This window comes from Cricetulus griseus (assembly GCF_003668045.3).
Source record: "Cricetulus griseus strain 17A/GY chromosome 1 unlocalized genomic scaffold, alternate assembly CriGri-PICRH-1.0 chr1_1, whole genome shotgun sequence".
In the NCBI taxonomy this organism is placed as follows: Eukaryota; Metazoa; Chordata; class Mammalia; order Rodentia; family Cricetidae; genus Cricetulus; species Cricetulus griseus.
The window spans coordinates 104,004,506-104,029,971 of NW_023276807.1; the positions used below are offsets into that span (position 1 = coordinate 104,004,506).

Sequence of the window (25,466 nt, forward strand, 5' to 3'; positions counted from 1 at the left end):
GGTTTGCTTTGTGGTGGGACTCTCAGTGGGACTTAAGGGGAGAGAGGATCAGGCTAAGAGCCATTCTCAGCCTGCTGTGCTCCATGGGTGCAGGGCTCTGGGTGCTTGACACTGGGCTAGGCTGGGCTAAGTATTTGTCTATACTTGGTCCAGACTCTAGGCTGGCCTGGGTGCTTGGCCAGGCTGGCCTGGACACTAGGCTAAGTTCTGGGAGTCTAGGCCACTCCCCAGTCTCTATCCTGGAGACTTGAGCAAATTTGATGAGGACTAGCATTGCCTGCTGAGAGTGATGGGTGCACCTTTGTTTCATGTTTTTGTCTCTGTGGCCTGTGCTAGGTGCTTGTGGACTTGGCCAGATCTGCTTACCCTCCCTCCTTGTGAAGCCCAGCCAGGTCCTCCCTGAGGAGGCTATTAGGCTCCCTCAGTCTTCTCATTCCTGTTAGTTTTGGTTTTTACAGTTTCCAACTCTGTGATCTGGAGGGCTGCCTAACCTCTCAAACAACTGTGAAAAACTTATCCTTACCTTTGGATGTTCTGGGAATGACCACGTGCTCCTGCCTGTTGTCTTCCTCACTCCCAGACACTTCTTAACTGTTCATCCTCACCCTAAGGTGTGGGGTAAAGATTTGGGGTCTGCCCAGGGCTGCACTCAGGCAAGCCATCTTCCTTCCTGTCTGGTAACTTTGGCTTTGCTCCAGCCTGGTAGCATCTCTGTCCTGTAGTTCAGTAGTCCACACCACAGGTGTGCTGAGCTGATGCAGATGCTGCTCAGTGATGAAGGGCCAGCTGTTGTTGCCACAAGGATTTGGAGATAGGTTGTATTCACTTTCAACATATGGAGCATTGCAATTATGATGATTCTTGGCAGGCAAATCCACTGTCTATAAAATCACAAGAGATGAGGGACGTGAAAGGAGCCTTAGTGGAACCTTGGCTACTGTGCAGCATGACTCGGTGGTTCATGGCACCACAGCCTAATCTTGTACTTTTCAAAACTGTTAACTAACTAGCTGGAATGGGATGTTAATTTGTAGCATGTGAGGTCCAAGCAGGTGATTTAATCAGAGTCTTTTATTTGGCTCAGTAGTTCACATTTTTTATGGCTTTTTTTGGACTTAAAACTCAAACAGACTGTAGACTGTTGGGAAAGCAGGCAGACTTGGTTTCTGCCAAGATGCCTCCCAACACACTCATTTCTTTCTGGTTTTACAAGACATTTGGAAGGAGTTTTTATTAGTAACTATGTTGTGAATTTTTTTTTCAAGCAAAGTTCAAAAGTAATAAAGCCAGTGACTCCTTCCTCTCACCTGCCCTCCTCCCCCTCTTCTACTTGTGGGAACCTTGGGTGTGTTGTTTTCAGAACTTGTCTCTAGTGCACTGGAGTGGGAGTGAGGTCCTCTTGGTTCCCCTCTGTCTTCAGAGGCCCACCGGAGGCAGCTATGCACCCTCCCCTCTCCAGGGAATGCATTCATTAGATTTGTAGAGAACAGGACTCAGTGGAACTGAGCCTTGTGTGGGGGTCTGAGGCAGAGAAGAAACATGAGCCTGGCTCTGAGACTAGGAGGGAACAGTCAGGGAGGTGATGCCCAGGGGCTTCCTGCGTATGTCCCAACACTCCATTTCAGAGGAGCTGACATAGTATGCTTACTTGTAAAAGCCTTTGTAATACATGCCTGGGGTTTGTGCTCTTTTACACCTTGATAAAGAGCTGTGCAGGGGTGCTATCCTCCCTGACATTGCACTTAGCACCATCGAACCTTTGACTAGAGAACTGGATAACAGGAAAAAACATGAAGATCTTAAGTGCACACGTATGAGGATCTTCACAGGAATGAATAGGAAGGAATGACAAAGAGCAGCATAACAAGGGGACTGGGTCTCTGGACCAGTCTGGCACTTGCTAGGAATGTTGCTAAGAGATGTGGTGGGGCACAGAGGGCAGTTGCCCCAGAGTTAGTTACTTGGTGCTCTGCAGTTCCTTTGTCATTTGACCGAGGTGTTTTCCAGACTTGGCATATGAAGGATACCCCTCCTGAAAGAGTCTTTATGTTCATAGCTTGATGGAGTCCCTCCAGGGATTCCTACCAGAACTGGTTGTATCTGGAACTTCCCCAGACTTGTGCAAGGGCTGGCAGCCTTCATCCTATAGCTCCAAACCAGTCCCTACAACCTCCTGGAGCCTCCTTTGAGCATGCGCTTCCTAGAGTCAGTAGTGAGATGTCCTGAGTGGTCCCCACCTTCCTCTCCATCAGTTGTGTCTGAACTGCCTGCTGCAGCCCCTTAGCTTTCTCTAGTTCTGATCTGTCTCTTCAGCTCAATGAAGTGTCACTTGTGGTGGCTCTTTTCTGCTGGAGTTCCCAGCATGCCTCCTGGTAAATGGGGTGATCTAAGCACACACTTCCTTGATGGCTTTCCCATCAGGAGTGACAGTGGTCCAGTTTCCAAGGATCATTGCTATGTACCTTTAGCTTAATTTTCTATTGCTAAGTGGTAGTAGGGTTCCAGTCGCATCCAGCCCATCATAACCAACATGCTGTGATTGCAATACTTTCACATTCTTGTTGTGGAGTGTGATTTAGAAAATTCAGAATAAAATCTGAGCTCCATACAAAGCTCCCATGGTTTCTCATCCCACAGGATTAACACTGCCCTTAGAAGCATGAAGCTCTGGGTCTCACCACAGTGTGCCTGGAGTATCCTGTATCCCACATGTTGCAGGCATGGGAAGCAATCAGTTCCTCCTTCATTCAGAGCTGATACCTCATTCTGTAATCAGCAAGCTCTGCCTGCCTGCCCGTCTGTTACTTTGTCTGCCTTTACAAAGCATTCGGTCATGGAAAGTCAGAGAGCATCACAATGAAGTGGTCATGACCCTGACTACACCAGAACCCATCTTCTGAGATGTCACTGTTCCAGCTACACTCTGGTGCTTCTTGGTGTCCTACCCAGCTCTCCAGGGAGCAGTGTGGGATTCCTGAAAGAGTTCTGCACACTGTAGAATATTTGGGCTCACCTCCTTGGAGGGCTCTCGGTCTGCCTGGCACCTTAGATAAGGGAAAAGTTGTGGTGCTGCATGCCTAAATAGCAACACTGGGCCCCACAGGTTCCGGTGTTTCCAGCCCTCACCTCAGTGAGTGGCAGTTGTAATTCGGGTGCTGTGTGGTGTCTCTGCATTTTGGATCCGGAAACAGAAGGCAGAGGCCTGCAAGGTCTCAAGGCTGGAGAGGAGGACCGTTTCCACTGTGCTACAGGCTGGTGGGAGTCGGCACCACCATTTGTTCTCAGGACCTGAGCAGGGCTGTGGACAGGATATGGGAGCTCCCTAAGGTCCCATATCAGCTTTGAATATGATGGAGGTCAGCTAGATGGTACTGTCATGTGCTTATTTCTTATCCAGTGACTTTACCTGCCAGGGTTTGAGGCATAGGTGGCACATAATGGTTGAATAACATGAACTTTTTGGTGAGCCTTGAAAAGAAGGGATTGGGGCCAGCCTGCAAAGGTCTTACAGACTGCGTATCTCTGGGACAGTTTACCACATCCTCTGGGAAGGAAGGCTTTTATGTAAATGTTTTAAAACAAAACCTAAGACTCATGACCTAATGATGGCTTTCCTGTCTTTAAAAAGGCATCCTTTCAAGTTAGTTGACATTAATGGGACTACAGTGATTGATGCCAGGATCTTTACAACTCACTGGGGAAATGTCTGGCACTGGGGGAGGAAGGCACCCATTCTTGGGGCACCATCCTTTGAGCCTCTGCCTAGTTCCCAGGACACATTGCCCCTGCCATCTCCACTCTGGACTTACATCTCATCCCTACCATGTGATCTGTTAAGAATTAAAACACATGCACAGTCCCTGTTTTGTTGTCTCCACCCCAACCTGGTCACACACAGGCCATTTGTGTCCAACATAACAGCCTCTTTTCTTTTGGAGACTACTTCCCCATTTGTTTGACTCATTTGAATTGCCAAACTGAACATATAGACAGCATCTGAGAAAGATTGCCAGCAGCAGAAGCCCAGTTAGAGAGCTCACTCCCTTATGTAAAATTATGTTGTGTTGGGGGAACATGTCTAGATGTCACTTTGCACAGTTCATAGCACTACCTGCTCCAGGCAGGTGAGTTTTAGTCACAGCTTTTCAAGTAATGAAAACTTCTTTGTTGAAAAGTAACTTAGACACTGAAAAGTACACACACCATCATTAAGAGGGAGAACATTGCCAGTTCCCCACTGAGGACAGTTGGCTGCTGCACCCACTTGGACTAATGCTGCCATGTGTGTTCTCTGGTACCTGACTACTTTCTGTGAACATGAGCTTTCAGCTTGTGGGTCAGCTACCATTCACTCTGGCTACCGTGCCCTGTTTTTTTTGTTAAATGGCCACTGTCCGCTCTTGCCCCTGGTTATATCGTCTAAACTGGCTTAGACTTCAGCTATCACAACGATGTTGTAAGACATTGCCTGTACAGGTCTTTGCATGGACATCTGGCCATTGGTGTATGTGGTAGATACTCTCCATTTTCCAGTATGAACATCACTCAGCAATGTTTAAGGAACCACCTACTCAGAGTTTCCTGTTGTGTTCATCATGGCTGCTAGGGTTTGTATGTGGCCATTTGATTTTGGGCTGTGTGTGTGTGAATACTCAGTCCAGACTTTTGCTTAGGGATGGTTTAGAGTACCTGACAAACAAGCTTGAGGCCCTGCATTCCATCCCAGAAACTGCCTAAAACAAACAAGCTTGCGCTTGTTGCTTGCTTTTTTGTGTTTTCTCATTTGGCTGTTTTATGTTGTTGTTAGTTGATTAGTAGGAAACTGAAAAAATAATAAATCCTGGAATGATTCTTGGATTGAATGAATTAATTATGTTAATCTTATATGGCTACCTTCCCATTGCTATGATAAAATGCCATGACCAAGGAAGCTTATAGAAGTTTATTTTAGCTTACAGTTTCAAAGGGATAAGAGTCCATTATGGTGGGGAGGCATGGCTGCAGGAACAAGAAGCTGACAGCTCAGATCAAGCAGAGAGTCCAGGAAGTGAGGCAAGACTGTGAACACTCACAGCCTGTCCCCAGTGATGTACTTCCTCCAGTAAGGCTTCACCTCCCAAATGTTCAACAACCTCCCCCCCCTGAAACAATGTCATCAGGTGTTCGAATACTGCAGTACTGACAGTTCTCCTTCACACCATTACAGCTTATATGTGAGTTGCATTTATGTGTTTTTGTAGATAATGAAATGAAAGAAGGTATAATAACATTTGAGAAGGTATGCAGACAAACCTTCTGCAGTTGGTTCTCAGTGCTATCTTCTAAAGACAGAAAGTTTTTAAGACAGTCCCAGTGGCCATCTCCCCTTTCAGTAGCACTTTTGTCTTACTCTACTCCACCCTCCCTAAGACCATGAAGGTAAAATTATTACTATTTTATTATTCACATCTAAGTCTTGGATGCCCCTGGAATCTGCTTTTCTGCATGGTGTGGGGGGTAGGGTTTTGAGTTTCTGCTTTGTTCACAATACTTATGGACACTCGGCTATATTTGTGGGCAGACCGAGTCCATGTTTTCAGTTTGCTTTCAGGGGAGATGATTGCAGGCACACAAGCAAATCTGTCACAGTGGAGAAGGAATGAAGCCAAATGACTCACACTATGGAGCCCAAAGTAGCCGCTGATAGTCAAGCCCTGGCTCGATTTGTTATCTCCACAGTCAGAGCATTTCTGTTAGAGCTAGGGAATAACACGAGCATGTCCACATCTCAGTAACTTTAGGTTTTAGGTTTAGCCAAGACTAAAAAGACAAAAAAGAGAGCCTTTAGGACTGGAAAGGAGAAAACTGCATATGCACAGTTCACAGTTGGCATCATGTGCCTACAAACCCAAAGCAGAACACCTGGCCATCAGAACTGATGGAGTCCATCAGAAAGAAAGTAGGGCCTTCCTTAGATGAGATGCTATGTCTGTGTTAGGAGGGGATGATTTTAGATACTGACCAACACAAGTTTTAGATTTATATTTAAAATTTTTAAGGGGAAAATATTTTGTGAATCATGACTTAACACTGCAGGTACATAGCTGGAGTTGCTCGTCCTTTCACTTGATGTTCAGGACTAGCATGACCCAGTTATTAGTTGACATCATTCAGTGCCTACTGTGTACCTGACACAACTTTCCTGTGATGATGGTGTATGGTTATTACCAGGGTTTTATAGAAAGGTTAAGTGGCTCTCCAGTGAGGAGTGGCGCTCACTACATCCTACAAAGTTAGCTCTGTCATTACACTTGGAACAGCCAGAACACCCTTGTTGACATGGCTTATGTGGAAGGTGAAGCCCCGCCTCTAACTTCCATGTAGGCATGTGACTCCAGAGCCTTCCTCCTGACCCTAGCCTTTGGATCCCTGAGCTTATGTTCTAGGCTGTGTGTCTGTCTTCTCCTTCAGCCAGGTTCTGTTGCCAGGTGGCTGGTTCACATGTGACCATTGATATGAACATAAAAGGAGAATGTCTACATGATACCAATTTTTTATTTGTCAAAATGAAATAAGTCTATATGGAGAAAGAATTAGCCAGTTAAATCATGTGACCCTCTTTTGGTTCTAGCCAGTGTGTGAGTCTGATCAGGACTTGAAAGAGGTGCTGCTCCTTCCTGGCATGTCCTGAAGTTCAGTGACCCTCGTGGTGGCAGCTGATGGCTCCTCAACTGAATCCTGAAAATGCAGTGTAACAAATGAAGGAACTATTCACTCCCACCACTTCCCACACTGACCCTTGGCAGCTCCTGTTCTACCCACTCTCATGGCCCTGAAAGCTCTTGGCATTTGCCCATCTGCTTGGCATTTCCTCTCCTGAAACACTGTGTCATTTCACATGCTGAGTTTGTTCTGCTGAGCTCAGATGGGTCTGGTCTTAGCTTCAGGACAGCATTTGGGTTTCTCCCATTTGGTCCCTCAGGCCCTTGAAGTATGCATAATCGTGTGATCCCAGCACAGTTCTGAAGGACTGTCTGGCCTTGTTACTCCCTGTAAGACTACTATGAAGCCTGACTGGCTGATGCCTAGGAGCAAGCAGGGCAGGAAAGAGTACTGGGATGCCACCTCAGAGTTTGTGGTGTAATACCCACCACTAGCCCAAGACCTCAGAAGCCTCACCTTCACAGTGGACCTGTAGAATTCGACCAGCAGTTTGGGGCCTGTGTTCTGAGGAGGTCCTGTGGGGCTCAAAATGTGTCATTCTGCTTATCATCAGGATCTGTCACTGCTGGTCGTGGGTTCCTCGGGTGAGGAACCAAATGGATGCCCTCAGGTTTATACTGTGTAGTCTGTAGCAGCTAGGCCTGTCCTCACTGCTTAATACAAAGTGTCACCCTGCTGGCAATGAGAATGAAGTGCTCTTAGCCAGCAACTCTTGGAGTAAGGTGACAGAACTGAGATCTACATATTGTGACAGGAAATGGGGTGAGGCCAGGGATATCTTCCCCATGTCATGTAGGACTTCCATGCAAACCTGGCCTTCCCAGTAGTTTAAAGGTCTGTCTTGTTGATGGTGTGTTAGCTTCTGGCACAATTCCAGTACTTGGATGTGTAGCTTGGGATCCTTATTGTGTTCTTGGGCCCCAAGCCCTACAGGTCTTACTTTCTCTCCATAAGAAAGTCAAGATATAGACATAAGGGATCATGTGATCATCACATCACGTCACCTAGATTCAGAAAGGTCATGTTGTGCTCTGTCTCTGCCTAGCTTATCCCAGAGCCAAAGTTGTTCACACTGGTGACCTTGTGGTTATAAGACTCACTGTGGGAATGAAGGGGACATGTTCACAGAGAGGCAGCAGCTTCACCGAGCAGGTGGCAGGACTACACAGCACAACAAGGTATGAAGGTGGGACTCTGCTGTGAGTGTCCTCTACAAAGGACTCCAGAGAGATGAGCTGCTTTTTGTTGAGGGAGTAAGTGTGGGCATGAAAAGGAGGCTGTCCATTTCTAGAGAGGAAGTGATAGATACCCAAAGACCAGCTTCTGGGCTGAGCAGGGAAAGCACACAGTGGGCCTGCAGGTATGTGTCTGTTTCCCATCAGTGCTTAGTGTGTGGAGAATGCACAGGGACACCAGGCCCACCTGTTGGAGGACTGCATGCAGAAGAAAGGTATCAGACCACTGAGAGCAAGCCGCTGACCAACTGAAAACCAGTATAGCCATGAGAGACCATCTCAGGAGACTGAGACCATGGCACAGCTCGGTGAATATGAGACACTTTCTGCCTTAGTGTGGGAGGCTGAGGCTTCCTTACACAAAATCCTTGGGCCCAGTATTTCAGTTTTCTGACTTTTTCTCTTGGGTTTTGGAATATTCACATATGTTCAATGAAATCTCTCAGGGATGGGACATAGGTCTTACCGTATTTATTCATTTATTCATTATGTACATAGAGCCTAAAGGTAATTTTACTCAGTACTTTAGTGTGTTTGCAGGTGACTGACACATTGTCACATGACACAAGGTGTAGAAGTATCTTTTTATTCATCCCAAATTTTTGGATTTGGGGCATTTTGAATTTCAGATTTCTGAATTAACCTGTATTCTGAGGGGAAAGAGTAACAGTGCAGAAGACTGGTGCCCTGACTATAGGATCATGCCTCAAACTGGCATGGTGTACCCAAGAGAAAGATGCCTGCCTGCAAGACCTGCTTCTCTGCCCAACATTCTGACAAGCCAAAATAATATGGCTGACTTCAAACCCTCCAGCCCACCGAGGTCTCAGTGCAGAGAGAGGGTGGTGCCTGCATTAGTCCTAGACAGGGGATGGCACTGTGAAAGACAGGGTGGGTGGAATTGGAGGCTGTGGTAAATGTTCTGGTTTTTAGCACGGTGATTAAGAAAGCCTTAGCAGGGAATACACCCTGGTGGTTCCCTGGAGCAGGTGTGGAAGGCTATGGTAGGAGGGCCAGAGAGAGGATGGGCCCAGAAGAGACTGGGGTCCCTTTCCTGCTTCCTACCCTCACACCAGCAAGACTCCTGTGAGCCTCCAGTGGCAGCCTCATGGGTGGTAAGGGTGTATTTCCTTCAGACACTGAAGGTAAAGAAGTGTTCTAAAGGATGGGAGACACAGCCGAGGCTTCCTTTTAAACTTTCACAGGTTTGTTTTAGAGGACAATAGTGAGATTGCTTTGATGACCTTTTTATTGGAACAACAGAGTCCTAAGTGTTTGTGGAAGAGTGTCCACCCAAAGTAACCTATCAGTGGACTGTGGTCATCCAGTCTGGATAGCAAAGTTTTGAGCCAGTCATATCCTTTCCCTTGCATGTCTTGGAGACCAAATTTGGAATTGTTGGGGACTGTGGCCAGAAAGCTGAAAATAGCCTCTGCTAACCCTTACCTGTGCTACCTGGGGAAGTTCCAACCTCAGACACCATGGAGAATTCACAGGGCTCTGCCTTTCCCCACCTCTGTTTGTGCACCAGTTTAGTTCCTGAGGGCAGCAGCAAAAGGCTTTATTTTCCAAAGCTGGCACACCTAGCTCCAGCCCTGCTCCCAGCCCCTTGGGCTTTTCTGAGTTATGTTACAGACTTTGCTTTGGGACTGTTTGAGTTCAAGCTGGTTGTTTCTTAAGTGCATACCCTTGAGACTCCATGGTTTTAGTCATTCTCACTGAGAATATACATCTCGTGTTTATGGGACTTAAGATTTTAAATTCAAGATGATGTGGAATATGACAGCACTGCATAACTATTACAAGGAGCTCTGCATTCTCATGCTCTTCCCTGATGCTGTTTAATGAACTGCACAATGGCTCCTCCCCAGCATTGGGAGAACAGTGTCTCTGCCCATGTGAATAATTCAGGCCTCTGTAGCAGGCACTTGGCTGTGTATTATGCATGAGCCTCTGGGGCTTTGTGAGGCTCTAGGGCCTCTCCAGCAGCTAGTACTGGAAGGCTGAGGGTTGCCTTTGTGAGGGTCCCTGTGGCCCCACAATAATTCATCTACCCCCAAGGCTGAGCTAAGGAGCCATGTCCTCAGCACCCATGGCCCAAGCCTCTGCCCCAGGCCACCCAGGCTGAGCCTGGTATGGACTCAGAAGGGGGGTTTACGGTGAATGGTTGGAAGTATTTGGTTAGATGGCACCACAGTGGCTCTTATCAGCTCTACCCAGGTAAAGTCCCGCATCTGTCTGTCAACTTGTCTTGAGTGTCAGAGCAGGCTGACGTGTGCATCCTCAGGTATGTTTGCTGCGTCGGGAGGGTCTTATGTTGGGATGGGCTGCCACGTGGCTTGGAATTGAGACTTGAACATTTGGAATACTTAGTCTTATGATTTGGATGAGAGATACAGCGAGCTGGGAATGGGCTGAGGCCGTTCTTTAAGTCTCAAGGAATTACTGAAATCTCTAACCTACAACCTACCTCTCTAAGCAATCTCTATAGCTGTGCTGGCAGCTGTTCCAGCTTTCAGCAAATCTGCCACAGACTTGAGTCATGTTCTCACCAGGATAGCACTTGACCGAAAGAAGAAAACCCATATCACTACAAACACCTAGAACATACCCACTGTAGCCACACTGCAGGTGAATGGGTGCCACCATGCCTGTCTTCTTCAACTCAGCCTGTATTTCACTCAAGTGATTAATATTAGAGGACCAGGCAGGCAGCTCCCTGCAGGCCAGTGAGTCTCAGGCCTGACATGTGGCAGCCTCCTGCCCTGGCCTTGAACTTGGTGTAAGAATAGAGGTGTTTTCAAGGAATTCCTTGGCCACTAGCTGCTGCCTGCTGTCCTGGGTCAGGCTTACCCTGAAGGTACTTTCTTTTCTATGTGACCAGTAGTGAGTGCTGGAACATGGTGTGGGGTTCTGAACTCAGAAATGGATGGCAAAGGGGAAGGGACTTGTCTGTGTAGCCTGTCAAAAGCACTAATATTTAGCCTACAGGAACGACCTGTGCCAAGCCTCTGAGCGGACTCTGCCTTTACGCCTCTGCTTTGCCAGCCTCCTGCATCCCCAATGGGATCAAAACAGCCACTAGGAGCTCTGTTTAAAAGAACACTGTATGGCATTCTTGTGGATTCAGGAATTGCCTTTGCATGTGTGTGACCTGTCGTAGCACACTGTGGCTAAAGTGTCACCTCAGCATTTGTGCTGTTTTTGTCTGGGTCCCTATGCTGGGTTGGACTCAAGGCCAAGTCCCTGTTCCCACAGCCCCAGGGAGGTGTTATCAAAGCATAGACTCTTCCTCTTGACCCAGGGGAAGTGCTTTGTTGCAACCATGGAAACTCTCCCCTTACTAACCAGGCATCTCACCAGAGTGGGTCTCTAGTCCAGCTGCCAGGAGATAGGCCGTTTCCCTTCATCTCCTGTGGTGTCAACTCTCCACTTGTTGTTGTTGCCACTTGAGCTGTGCCTGCTTGGTGCTGTGCTGCCTTCCTCTGTGCCCAATGTCCATGCCTAAGAGACCCAAGGGCAAGCCTGACCCACAGGCAGGAATCCTGGCAGACAGTACAATGTGGGACACTCAGTGACACAGTGGAATTCACCATAGCAGTCATTTGCTACAATTCCTTCTTTATTAGAGTTTATAGTATTATGTTGACTTGTGAGTCTTGGAAAGTCATTGTTTTGTGTCAGGTTATAAAAATGGTCATCTTTCACTTACTGACTCAAACAGCACAGGTTCACTCCCACCACAAACCCAACACTTCCTGCTGCAGTACTAGGTACCAGTAACCCCTTGTAGTTAAGGTGGGCACACAGGAACGTGGATGTTTAAGGGAATGGGAAGGTCTTGTTGAGCTGGCAGGCAGGGACAAGATGCATATGAGCAAGCTGGGAGGTCTGCAGGCTTGCATGGAGGACTAGGCCATTTTTCCTTCAGCACTTGGGTGCCGTTGTCACAGAGTGAGCATTTCTCATACTAAACTTGTGCTGGAGCTACAAGTACCTTGTAATTCAGAAGCACAAGTTTCATCACCCTTGTAGGGTCATATGGTCTATGGGTAGCTTGGTGACTCAGTCCCACCTTCCCTGCTCTGCCTTCCTGTCCTCCAGGCAGCTCTCTACTGTGAGAAGCACAAGGACCTTGCCAGTCCCTTGTCTGGGGTGAAGATCACATTTCCAAAGTACCCATATGGCCTGCTAGCACTTCTGCTGCTCAGTTGAATCATAATTGTGTGCTACATATCTTCTGCCACAGGGCCTTTGCATGTACACATCCTGGTGTAGAGGACGCTTCTGTATTCCCTGAGTTAACTTCTGGTCCTTATTCAGTTTTTAGCTCAGACTTCATTGCCTCAGGAGGAAAAGCTGGAGGGGGAAGTTACAGTGTTCACTCTGCTGGGCTCAGTGCTTGATTTGGTGAAGGTCGCTTCATCAACAGAAGATGCAGTGAGGTGCAACATCAGCACCCTCACTTTCTGTGGTGGCCTGGACTGACAAAAGCCTGCACTGAGCATAGTGTGACTCCTATGTACCGAGAAGTGTAAGCACTTTCTTTGATGCACAAGTCCTCACATCTGCTGGGCTGTCACCTGTCTGTTCAAAGCCCATGACCTTAGCAGAGTGAGGCAGAGAGGTATGGAGCTTGAACCAGCAGCAGGTTGCAGAGAGGAGACATGCCCATGTATTTAGCCTGACACCTGTCATGCTTTCTTCTGCTCATCTGTCTGTGTGGGTGTCTTGGTGTGGAAGGAACCAGCCTTCCGTCCGTGTGTGTTTTATGTCACCCTTAGCCTCTTGCCTGGGTACTTCATATGGGGTTCAGATACTGCTGTGCTTCATGTCATGGGACCTTCCTTCCAGGCCTCTCCTCACTTGGGTTTCTCAGTTTTTCTCCAATTTCATTTTACGTCTGAATCACTGGGCCCTATGAAGGCTCTGGAAACAAGAGCCCAGCTTGAATTTTTTCAGATGTGGTTTTAGTCCCCACCTCCACCTCATTCTTCCTCATCTGCTCCTGGACTTTGCCTTCTGTTCCAAGCATAGGTCTGGTTTTTTTCACAAAACATTTCCCAAAACAAACATTCCTGCTTGTATAGTGCTATAGCAAGTAGTGTACAGTGGGATGGACCTGGTATACAGAGGGGATAGGAGTGGTATACAGAGGGGATGGGCGTGGTGTACAGAGGGGATGGGCGTGGTGTACAGCGGGGATGGGCGTGGTGTACAGAGGGGATGGGCGTGGTGTACAGAGGGGATGGGCGTGGTGTACAGAGGGGATGGGCGTGGTGTACAGAGGGGATGGGCGTGGTGTACAGAGGGGATGGGCGTGGTGTACAGAGGGGATGGGCGTGGTGTACAGCGGGGATGGGCGTGATGTGCAGTGTAACTAGGTGGAACCATCCTGCCTTTTCCTGTACTTCCTGTTTAGTTTTTCTACTGGGACTGTCACACTCTGCTTGAGTAGCTCTTGGGAAACCTCTATCAGGACTTATTTTGGACTTAAATGTGCATTCTGAAAAAATCAGTATCTTCTGTGGTCTTTGGACATAGGTCAGCTTCAGAAAACCAGCCCCTGTGGGGTCCCAGTCCCACTGAAAGTGTGTGAGGTGCTCACATAGTGTGTGTGGTGGCTGAGCTACATAGTGAAACAGCCCTACTCAGTGCCAGCTGCTCTGACCATGCCACCCTGCTGAGCAGTGTTCCAGAAGAGCAGGGTGGCACTCCTATTATGTGTTCTGACCCAAGCCCTTTCCTCTAGACCTCAGGAGATCAGTGGCTGGTGCACAGACAGTGGTGGGGGCTGGGTCAAAGAAAAATTAAGATTATATAAGTTCTGTTCTCACAGTATCATTTCTTCTGACATAAATGTCTGTAGTGGTGTTAGCATGTGGCTCTTATGTCTCTCCCTTGTCTTTTCTAACCTGAATGCTGGCTGTCTTTGAACACTCTTGCCCACTACTGAATCTGGGTGCCATGCTGATCTGAGGGAGGTGTCCTAGAAGGCTATAGTCTCATCCCTGGCTTGGCTCCTAGCCCTCAGGGTCACTTTCCTCTAGACTTGTAATGTCCGCACTGGGCTTCCTGTTGTAAGATCCTCTATGTTCTGGCTTGCACACCATCTGCATGCCATTTTGAGTTGTAGGCTCAGTGGCAGCTCTCAGTGTACCTATGGACTGGGTGTGATCAGTAAGTTTTAGTGGCCATGCTGCTTCCAGTCCCTTTATTCCCCCTCCTCCCCTCCCTGCTAGGAAGGGCACTTCAGTGACTTACCTCAAGTTAGATCCTGCTAACTTGTCCCCATGAATCTGTCCTGTGGCCTGGCCATAGTACAGGGCATCCTGAGTACCAGGCAGCAGGTGCTCAGAACAGATGAAGGTGCCTGGTGTGACATAGCAACATTTCCTTAGTGCTGCCATGTGGAAAGACACCTTAGGCTCTGCACCTCTGCTACAGAGCCTGGGGCCTCCTGACAGAATAGCCCAGTACGGCTTCTGTCCTGCCTACCCACGGTGGTGGGTCTGACCAGAGGCAACATGTGTAACAACTCTTTAGTAGCCTATGGTTCTCCTCTCATCCCTGGTCTGCTTCATCCAGTGGACAAGGTGACAGATGGGGTCTTCCTAGACATCCCTCCTTCTCTTTATTGAGTTGTAATGTTTTCCTGTATTGGGATCACCAGTGAATGAGCTACCAGAGGACACATGGTTAAATACTCAATTTGGATGTTGTGGCTTAATGTTTCCACTGAGAAGTACCTTGCACACAGAAAAGTATACAAGCCATGAGCTATGGATTCCAAATTGCATCAGATAGATAGCATCAGGAGGGTGGTGGAGCCAACTGAAGCCTCTCCTTGAACTTCACTCAGGGTCTTTTGCTTTGTGGTGCACTTGTAAACTTGTAAATACCTCCCTGCTGTATATTCAACATCGAGCTTTCTGCCCCTTAGGTAATAGCTTCTCTGATTCATTCTCATGATCAGAGCTTATTATGAGAGAGTGAGAGGAGAGAGAGAGAGAGAGAGTTTGTGCATGCACATGTGCATAGCCCTGTGAGGCTGAGATGTGTTCTTTTCACTCCTGTGTCTGATGTCTAGAGAGCCTTTGGCTAGGCTTCAGGTACAGTGCATGTCGCTGACTGGACGAGTGTGAAAAATAGAGCTGAGTAGGTACCTGTGGCCTCCTGTGGAGCAGGCACAGAAAGGTGAGAGGTGCAGGTGTGTCTGTGCTGATCCTGCAGAGTTGACGGGAGCTGACCTGAAGGACTGCATCAGCAACAACAGCCTGAGCAGCAATGCCAGTCTCCCCAGTGTGCAGAGTTGCCGGCGCCTACGTGAGAGGAGGGTCGCCAGCTGGGCGGTGTCATTTGAGCGTCTGCTGCAGGACCCCATTGGTGTTCGCTACTTCTCTGTGAGTAAAAGGAGTACTAGGAGGGGCATCAACACTTTGTGCCAAGGGTTCTTGAGCTCACTGGGGCATCTCTGACATCAAAGACTGTGCTTCACCTTGTAGGGGTGTGACCATCCCAGCATCTGCTCCAAGCCCAAGACTCAGAGTAGGCTGTGCATTTGTAGAGGCCCTTGGTTCACCCTTCCTTCCTGGCCTGTCCCTGACTTAGGGTTTCCTGAAGCCCCTCCCCCCCCACAAATGTCTGTACAGCCAGAATCATCAGAGTTTCTTAGCTTTGTTTGTTGATTTGCTTGGAGACAGGGTCTCACTCTGTTACTCAGGCTGGCTTGGAACTCATATTCCTGCCTCATCCTTCTGAGTGCTAGGTTACAGGTGTGCGTCATCCTCCTAGCTGGAACTTCTTCAAAATCCTTGGAAGTACACTCTGACGGGTACAACTCTTAAGGACCTGGGTGTGGGTGTGGGGCAACAAGTGAGGATAATGGGATGAATACAAGCAACATGTGTAGGACAGTGTCATGATGACATGATGTCAGATTTTGTTGATAACTAGAAACTAAAAATTTATGTCTTAAAGAAAAAAGGACAACCAGCTCTTGAGAAAAGAACTGTGAGGCAGATGGCTCCCCTCAGAGATGTTGGGCAGCCTCTGTGCTTGCTTTCCAGGCCCTCTTGAAAGTTACCTATACTGCTGTGCCTACTGTGTAGGCAAAGAAGGCCCCGGTAAGGGTGTGGCGGTCAGCAGCATGGAGGGTTGTGGAGTGATGACTGCTCTCTTCCATCTGTTCCCTCAGGATTTTCTACGGAAGGAATTCAGTGAAGAAAACATTTTATTCTGGCAGGCCTGTGAGTGCTTCAGTCATGTTCCTGCACATGACAAAAAAGAGGTAAACTGCTCTTCAGAGCAGGGGGCTATGTGGGGGTCAGATGGCACAGGGCTTACATCAAATTCTGCTTGAGCAGCTGACAAGGGATGCTCCTACGTGACTTAAAAAAAATGACATTTCTGCTTCCAAATAAAAACTTAAGTGTGTGACATTTAATCCTGCCTAAACATAGTCTGCATAAATGTCCTGTCACAGAGTCTGGCAGAGGTGGTACTTGGTGTTGGGATTGGGAGGAAGGAACAGCACTGGAGGGGGACTCAGAAAAGCACTCAGTCAAAGCGTACCCTCTCCCTGTCAGCCTGACAGCTCCTTTCAAGCTGCCCCAGGACCACTCCAGCCATATCCTGTGGCATGTCCCCAAAATAACAATTGTCCTCACAGAGTGGCCTCATGCCTTTCTTGTGCTCTGAGCACTGTGCACTCCTGTCCTCCCCTGTGGCTCACACCTTGCTGGTGGATCCTACTCTGAGGCCTATTCCAGTTAGCACCTCTGTTTTTGATGCCCTTACAAAACAGCCATTCAGAAGCTTGCAGAGGAGACAATTGAGAGTTTTTTCCTGGCTCATTCTTTTATATTTCCCTTTGAAAGCCAGAATATAGACTGGGCCATTGAATCAGTTCTCCAACCCCAAAGCAGTGTTAGCCTTGGGAATGCCAGTGACACAAGTGGGAAATGCATGTCCAGCTGGTGTGTGTCCACAGATCTGCTCAGAACTTTCTACCTGTCAGCTCTCTTACAGGGCCCGGGAGATTTTCAGTAAATTCCTGTGCAGCAAAGCCACCACTCCTGTAAACATTGACAGCCAGGCCCAGCTGGCAGATGACATTCTCAATGCCCCCCACCCCGACATGTTCAAGGAACAACAGCTCCAGGTGACTCTGAGGGCAGTTTATGGGGCTTCCAGCCAGGGCTTGGGGTTCAGGGCTCTCTCAGAGCAGCGAGCTCTCAGCTGAGAAGGGCCTTCTGGTAATGTGGGCATGGTGAGGAGTCCATCTGACCACTGGCCTCTGGCCTCAAAAAGATTCGGTAGAGCTGAGGACAAGAAGCCTGTGCCACAGACTTGCACCCCATTGTGAACCAAAGTAGAGGACAATATTATCTATCAAAAGTCGCTGGGCTGGTGAGATGGCTCAGCAGATAAAGGTTCTTGTCACCAAGCCTGACAACCTGAGTTTGGTCATTGGAACACACATAGTGACAGGAGAGAACCAGCTTCCGCAAGTTGTACTCTATCTAACCTCCACACGGGAACCATAACAGATGTGCATCAATCAGTCCATGTTTAGAGAAAATATTTTAAGTGCATTGGACATCCCTGACCTATAGCACATGGCAGCAACAGTTTTTCAACACGACACATTATAAAAGGTCAGTGGTTTCATGATTTACCTGGAGCCAGAGTTCAGTGTCACTCATAGCATCCAAGAGAGGATGGTACTGCATTGTACCAGCCCAGAGAAAGATCCAGATTTAAAACTTTGAGTACTATTTCTATGTACATTGCTGCCACACTAGTGTACATTCAAAGTGTTCCGTGTCTGGCCATCACAGCTCCTTTGGGTCTGTCTGTATGCTCGTGGTATGGACTTTGTATTACTAGCAGTTGTTGTCTGGTCTCACTGTATAGCTCACCAAGGCTGACCTGAAGCTCACCGTACTCCTGCCTCAGCCTCTGAGTGCTGAATCACATGATTCACATAGTACCCTACTTATATGTTTATGTCTTAATTTTGGAAGATCATGTGATCTGACCCAGTGATGCTCACCAAGAGTACACTCCCCAGCTCTGACAGCTGCTGTGTCACTGGGTTGCAGGAAACAATTGCCTTCCAAACCCTTAGGAAATGAAGACCTGCTAAGGTTGCAGCTGGAGGCCTGAGTCTACCCATGCTTCTGGCTGTAGGTAACGCCTATGACTTTACTCTTACTAGAGTGGCAAAGGAGAGGTCTGAAGGATCCTGGACAGTTGACATCAGAATGCCCTGGAAGAACTGACTGAAGTGACACCCTTCCACAATAGCACCTGTTCATGGGTGCAGATCTCCTGCACTACCCCGGGGCCTTGGGGAGTTCAATCCCTTCTGTAACTGTGCTGCATGGCATCTGCTCCACAGATTTTCAACCTGATGAAGTTTGATAGCTATACTCGCTTTCTGAAATCCCAGCTGTACCAAGAATGTGTCCTGGCAGAGGTGGAAGGACGCACCCTCCCTGACTCCCAGCAGGTCCCCAGCAGCCCAGCCTCAAAACACAGCATCAGCTCCGACCACTCCAATGTGTCCACACCAAAAAAGGTGCTGGGCCAGCCCTTGTGGGGGTGAGAGTGAGGCTGCATTGGCTCATCCCTTCACCAGCTGGGGGTGGGACATGGAGGACACAGATACCCTCAAGGCCTTTCCTGGTCCCCTAACCCCAGGCCACCTCAGTGGTGAAAGAGAGGGTCAGGATTGTGCCCTTGACCAATTGAAGGATCTAGATTATTCCTCAGAATCCTTTCAGATCTCTGTATCCAGGCTCCTTAGTGTTTCATGTAATGTTAAAGTAATTTCAGTGTCTTAACTGTTGTTTCTATTTGCTGGCAGTTAAGTGGAAAATCGAAATCAGGACGATCCCTGAATGAGGATGTGGGGGATGAGGATTGTGAGAAAAAACGCAAAGGGGCCTTTTTCTCTTGGTCAAGGAACAGGAGCACCGGGCGGTCCCAGAAGAAGAAGGACCATGGTGACCATGCCCATGGTATGTGGATGCAGACCATGCTGTTGTGAGTGGGTACTTGGCTGCCATAGTGACATGAGAGGCCATGGTGGGCAGGCAGAGGTATAGCAAGAGCTGTCTAGAGGAATGAGGAAATGTCACAGAGTCTGACTGTGCAGCAGAGTTGGGGATAAGCCAGCCTACAGAGTTGGGGATAAGTGCAGGCCCGCACCAGAACTTCTTGGAGACTCCTTAATGCAGGGTATTTGGCTGACTGGGGTCCTTTCCTTCCTGCTATGAAAGTAACAGGTGCTTCAGTAGAAAGCTTGGAAAACAGAATCAAGTAAAGAGAAACAAACACAAGCATGCTATACCTTGTGACCAGGCATAGCTTGTTGCCTGTGCCAGTGAATGTATACCAGCCATTGTGTTGGTGAGTGGGCACTGGGAGATGGGGAGAGTGTCTCATGCAGGCCTCCATACCTGGCAGGCTTGTGGGGGATTTCAGTGGAGCTCAGAAACAAACTCAGACAGGTATGAGGTCTGTATATGCCTGAGAGGCCACTCGTTCAGAGCAGGTCACTGGACCCTGGAGCCTGGGTGTCAGTCCGACTTTGGCATGGGACAATATTTAAGCCCTTTCATGGTGCATAGGCCAGCCTAGATTATAATTAGGACAAGTTAGAGAGTTGGGCTTGTCTCTGAATGGGGTTTGTAAGGAAGAAGATGGGAAATGAGTCACCAGTACAATGGGCAGCCAGCTGGTCACAGGGGCAGTCTTCTTCAGATCCAACACAGCACTTGGAGATAGAAATCATGGCTCAGTTGAAGACAGGTTCATACAGGGACATGAAACTGGGCTGTGCAGCATTGCTCCCTGCTATCTGGTACCTGGCAATGCCTTGAGTCCTACAGGGCCCCCACAATGGTGATCTTCTTGGCCTTGACCTTGGCCTCTGCTGTGAGGGAACTGTTTGACTAAATCTCATTGGAGCAAAGTGGCTCCTGGAAGGGCTTCTGATGTTTTGCTATCTCCATCCTTATTAACGTGTCTTTCAAGTCTGAGGGGTGAGGTAGGGGTTCTCTACTGAGTGAGGGCTTGTGAAGCTGTGGCTTCTGGTTGACCCAGTCTTTCCCATCTTTCAAGATGCCCTTCATGCCAATGGAGGCCTCTGTCGTCGGGAGTCCCAGGGCTCTGTGTCTTCTGCAGGGAGCCTAGACCTGGTGAGTGGTCACCTCCTCTCCTTCCAAGGGTCACAGGCTATACCTACCAGCAGGTAGATGAGAAGTCTGGCTCATAAGAACCCAGCATTTGTTTCATAAACAGGGTACCAGGATTGAACACTGACCTAGATTCTCCTAGGCCTCAGGGTTCCCAGCCCAGGATTCCCAGGGCATCATGAAACACTGTTTAGTAGGTGGGGTTGGGTGCTGTGTATGGACTAAAATTAGCCTTGAGTTTATTTCTTGAATTCTTTTGTCGTGATGTAGTTAATATTTCTTGAACTCCCACTAAGAGCACACAGTATGCTTTGAAGCAGGTCTTTGTCTTAGGCTTGATGCTCAGACCTCCTGTTGACTCTAACATTCCAGTGTTTGTGTCTGCCTGTGTGGTTCTAGGAGCTGGCCTCCTACCACTTAAAAGCTAGACCTACTTCTAAAGGTATCTTCAGGGCATTCTGCTTGCCCTTCTCTTTGCTAATGTGTTGAGAAGAGAGCTGGGTAGGGTTCAAGACCTGCTACTGCCTCAACTGTTGCCTGATAGGAATTTTGGAAGACCTTGCTGGTTGTCAGCATCATGATATTTGTAACTGTCCATCAAAATGGTTGGTGGTTGATGGTAGATGGCTATTTCTTTCATTACTCCAAATACCCTGTCAAGGCCACCATGAGTCATTTACCTATTGCCACCAATACTCCAGCTTAGTGTTGGAAAACATGAAGTGCCAGTACCTAAGTGTCCACTGGGTGGTGGTCCTGTGCTTGGGGTGCTTCAGCTAAGCCTCCAGTCCCCTGGTCTCACAGCTCACAGATGACTATGGCTGTGGGCCAGAGCAGTGGGGCCAGCCGGAGCATGTTTTTGTTGCCATTCAGTGGCCAGCCTAGGTTCCTCCCCATGGTGACCAAGAGGTTAGGCTGGGAACTGACTCTACCCTTTCTGCCAGGTCCTTCCTGGGTAGGTTCCAAGGCCAGGAATGAAATAGCCACTTGATGGCAGAAGCCACACAGATTTAGGAGAAGGAGTCCTTAGGCCCTTTCTGCAGTCAGTCCTCACCCTCCTGGCCACTTTCCTGAAGTAATAGGCAAAGAGATTTTTCAGACACTGGAGAAGCAGTAATGATAATGAGATAGCTATACCCTCAGGACAGGCATGTAATGCTGTGACTGGAGGGGTTTAGGACAGCCTGCAGGCCTGTGGGCAGCTCATTATCACAGCCTTGGGTTCCCAAAGTGAGACTGATCCAACTACAGCAGTATGAAGGGTGATCTCATCTGACAGGACAGCAGCCATACTTCAGTTACAAGCCATGTATTTACCATACTTGAGAGATCATTGCCTTCCCAAGCCCTGACCTCCAAACCCTACTAAACCATCAGCTTTGGGGTCAGAGAATGCCCTGTGGTGGATTCTGAGTTTCTGTGTGTGTGTGGAACTGCACGAGGGACAGGCAGGTTATTGGGCACATGAGACCAGGCAGGCTGACTCTTCCTCAGGAGGTACCTGTACCTCTTGACAATGACACTTGTCTCCCTACCCTACAGTCAGAGGCCTGCAGGATCTCAGCACTAGAGAGAGATAAGGCTGCCAAACACTGCTGTGTCCACCTCCCAGATGGGACATCCTGTGTGGTTGCTGTAAAGTCCGGGTTTTCCATCAAAGAGATCCTGTCTGGATTGTGTGAGCGGCATGGCATCAATGGGGCTGCTGTGGACCTCTTCCTGGTGGGCGGAGACAAGGTACTGTGCCAGGCAGGAGTGAGCCACCAGTATCCTGGTCCTGTCCACTCCCTTTCTCCTGGCCTTGTTAGTACCCACTCCTGCCACCACCACTGCCACCCCTGTCTGTGAAGCAGTGCAGCTGAAGTGGAGGCTCCCAGGGGGTCAGTGGGTTCACGGCAGCACAACCTGGTGTCTAGAGGGTGTCAGGCTAATTTTGAAACTGCTCTTTTGTTCTTGCAGCTGTGTGCTGTTACATGTCAAGCCCACATGCTCCCACGTTAACTCTGGTGTCTTTGTTCCTCAGCCTCTGGTGCTGCATCAGGACAGCAGCATCCTGGCCACCAGGGACCTGCGCTTGGAAAAGCGTACTTTGTTTCGGTAAGAGAACAGGGTACAGGTTTCTGGAGACTCCGGAGCCTCCATACTTTGAGCCTCAGGACTTCTGTGCTAATCTCTGGTTTTTGCCCAATGAACATGTACTTGTCCCACAGCAGGCCATAAAAGAATGCCAGTGCCCCACCAGATTCTTGGCAAAGGGACAGGCACCACACATGGGCTGCTTGGCTCTAAAATCATAGTGGAGAAAGAGGCAGGAATCTCTACCCAGTGGGTACCTGGCAGTAACCTGACTGCTTAGTTCTCTCTCATGAAGGTTGAGAACCACACCCATCAGCCCTGCTTTAAATCACAGAAGGGCCTCATGGACTTGCTTCCAAGTGCAAGGAGTGTTCCTTACAGTATGGGACTGAATTGTTGGGGCCCCCAAGCTGTGGAATCCTGTTGTGTTGAGGGGACTCTTGAGATGTGGTGGAGCCAGAACTGGATGTTTTGTGAGTGTTTCCCTATCCTACTTCCAGGCTGGATCTCGTTCCAATTAACCGGTCAGTGGGACTCAAGGCTAAGCCTACTAAGCCTGTCACAGAAGTGTTACGGCCGGTGGTAGCCAAGTATGGCCTGGACCTGGGTAGCCTGCTGGTAAGACTGGTGAGTGTCATTTGGAGTCTAAGCATTACCACCAGGGTTGTGCTCCACTTTGCCCTTTATTATCTACACTGTATCTTATTTCATGTCCCTGCCCTCCCTAAGTTAAAGGACAGTCCTTCTACTGCCCATCTCCTCTGTTGTCAAATATTTTTGACATATTGTTCATTATGGAAAAGGTTGATATTTGCTTCAGGTGAACCAAATTGAAGCAATAAACACCTTGAAACATCTCCACCATTTTCAGGTGTGACAAGAAAACAGCGTACAGCCAGTACCCCCTTGATGTGCAGTTTGCCAGGGCACAGGTCCCTGTCCCTGTCCCTTGCACCGAATGGCAGTTTCACATGCATTTGCACACTGGACTGCGCCCTCCCTGTTGTGAGAGGGAGTTTGTTGCAGGGGTGAGGTTGAAGAAGAAGACAACAGACCCTCCCCAGCCCTTTCCTGACTCCATGGGTGTTTATGGACCACCAGTTAGGATGGCTCTGGCCTTAGGCAGTGTTGACTCTCACAGTGGCTTGGGATATAGCATCTGCTAGGCCTTCCCCATCAACTTTATCCAAACTGTGATTATCAGGGTTTTTTGTTTTGATTATTCTTGAGACAGGGTTTCATGAAGCCCAGTCTAGCCTTGAACTCCTTATCCTCTGCCTATATCTCCCAAGTACTGGGATTACAGGCATAGATCACTGTACTGGGCTGAGATTTCAAGTATTCTTAAATTTTTAATTTTCCCTGAAATTGTCCTCAGAATTGTCTAAGAGCCTTGAAGTAAACAAGAGGAACCAACTTAATTATTCACAGGCTCAAGCTTCAGGTAACTTGATACCACTTCCCCACTGTGGGCTCAGTTTGGAGCTTAGAAATGTGCCTGCAGAGACTGACCTAGCCTGGCTCTCTCTCCCCCTTTCTACAGCTGTGGTAGTCTCATAGGCAGAGCAAAACCACTTAAAAGAGGGGAAGAGCATCCTGAACAGAGAGCACCTAGAGCTGCTAAGATTGTTCCCTGCAGCCTATCTTCGGGGTCCCCCTCAGGGCAGTTTGGGGATCAGTGTGAAGGCTTTAGGTTGGCCATCATGAAGACTATGAGCAGTGTTGAGCAGAAGCCAGATGAAGTTACTGAGTGCTAACACATGCATATCAACCTTTTTTTCTGGGGCTGAGAGTTCCCAGTTTGCCCTTGGGTTGTTCTGCCTCCCCTTTGAGTGACCTTTGAAAGACCTGCTCCACCAACTTCGCAAAGTTCCATATTCCCACAGGTCAGCCAGCTGGATTGAGGCTCCATTAAGCCTGGGTTAGTCTTACTGTCAGTGGCTGGGTTACAAGCAAGTATTCCAGAAAGTTCCAATCTGGGTAAATGAAATGGTTCACTGTATCATCTCTGCCTCTAGAGTGGGGAGAAGGAGCCCCTGGACCTTGGTGCCCCTATATCAAGTCTGGATGGACAGCGGGTCATCCTGGAGGAGAGGGATCCTTGCAGAGGGAAAGGTAAGGTGGTGTCCCAGCCTGCTGCTCGGTGGTCCAGTAGTTGTCTCATAACCACACCATGGACAGACTGATCTGTTCATGTGGCCCCTCACATGGCAATTTACCTCTCATGTTCCCAACCCAGACTCCTACTAGGAAAGGAGCAGCAGGGCTGTGGAAGAAGGACCTGGACCCTTGAGCATGTCTTCTCAGCTATAGAAAGAGTGGCAGACAAGGTCGCTTATGTGGCAGAAAGTACCAGAATGTGCTCTTTTCTTTAGAGGCTTTTGTTGTTATAAAGCAGGGACCCAAGGCCTCAACAACCTATTCTAGGTCTCCTATCTTTAATGAAGTGCCCTGTTCTGAGATTTGTTCCTCCAGGTGAAACAGGCAGTGAGGACGAAAATGGCCATGGTCCTGTCCAGTGGGCACTGGCACTGCACACTCAACATTGCCTGCTGTGTTGTTCTTCATATGTGAGGTCAAGTGGACCACACAACTCTTACCGACCCAATACCTTAATAGCCATAGTCCTAACCTGGTCAGTCAGTCCTCACCAAAGCCCTGGGGGCCCATACAATTTAGGGCACTAGTACAGGAAACCCACGGGACAGGTACTTTGTCTTATAGCCCATAGGACTGTCTGGGTGGTAGAAGCTGCTGAGGAGGGGTGATCTGTGTGGTGGTCTCTTGTGTAGAGCTACTCCAGGTAACTTTTAAGTTTTTTCCAGGGCTTGTGCCCAAATGACTCCTGAAGGCTTTATGAAAGCAGAGCCCCCAGGGCCTGGGAAGGAGCACAGGTCTCCATCCTGTGGCAGCCTAGCGGATATGGGTTCTGTGGCCTGGGCTACAGCACTCAGTCCCTATCTGTTTCTGCCTCTCTACCGAGGAGATACCCTCCTCCTTAGTCATCCTCCACTCTAGGACATGATACACTTTGGCCCTGGTATGGGTGGACTGAGTGCTGTACGTGCACAGCTTCCATCGGGCAGGCAACTAGCTTTGCCTGGTGGGTTCTCAGAAGCTTCCTCCAAGGCTGGCAAGTAGGTCTGTGCACAAGTGAGGGGAGCTGCAGGCTTACAAGGTGCTGTGGACTAAGATTCTGATTAGCCAGACAGTGGTCCTCAGACTCAATGCCACCAAAGCCAGCTAC

General features: G+C 48.7%; 1 protein-coding gene across 5 annotated transcripts in view; it reads left to right on the plus strand.

The window, feature by feature from the left end:
- The window catches only part of Rgs12 (regulator of G protein signaling 12), a 96,368-nt gene that overhangs the window by 59,729 nt on the left and 11,173 nt on the right, over positions 1-25,466 (plus strand). For all 5 annotated transcript variants that reach the window (XM_027387131.2, XM_035452636.1, XM_035452637.1 and 2 more), the window contains 10 exons: positions 15,171-15,340; positions 16,135-16,227; positions 16,957-17,100; positions 18,343-18,522; positions 18,811-18,964; positions 20,070-20,146; positions 21,686-21,880; positions 22,167-22,240; positions 22,720-22,846; positions 24,238-24,334. In XM_027387131.2, the coding sequence (XP_027242932.1) occupies positions 15,171-15,340; positions 16,135-16,227; positions 16,957-17,100; positions 18,343-18,522; positions 18,811-18,964; positions 20,070-20,146; positions 21,686-21,880; positions 22,167-22,240; positions 22,720-22,846; positions 24,238-24,334 (1,311 nt within the window). The remainder of the gene's footprint in view (positions 1-15,170; positions 15,341-16,134; positions 16,228-16,956; positions 17,101-18,342; positions 18,523-18,810; positions 18,965-20,069; positions 20,147-21,685; positions 21,881-22,166; positions 22,241-22,719; positions 22,847-24,237; positions 24,335-25,466) is intronic.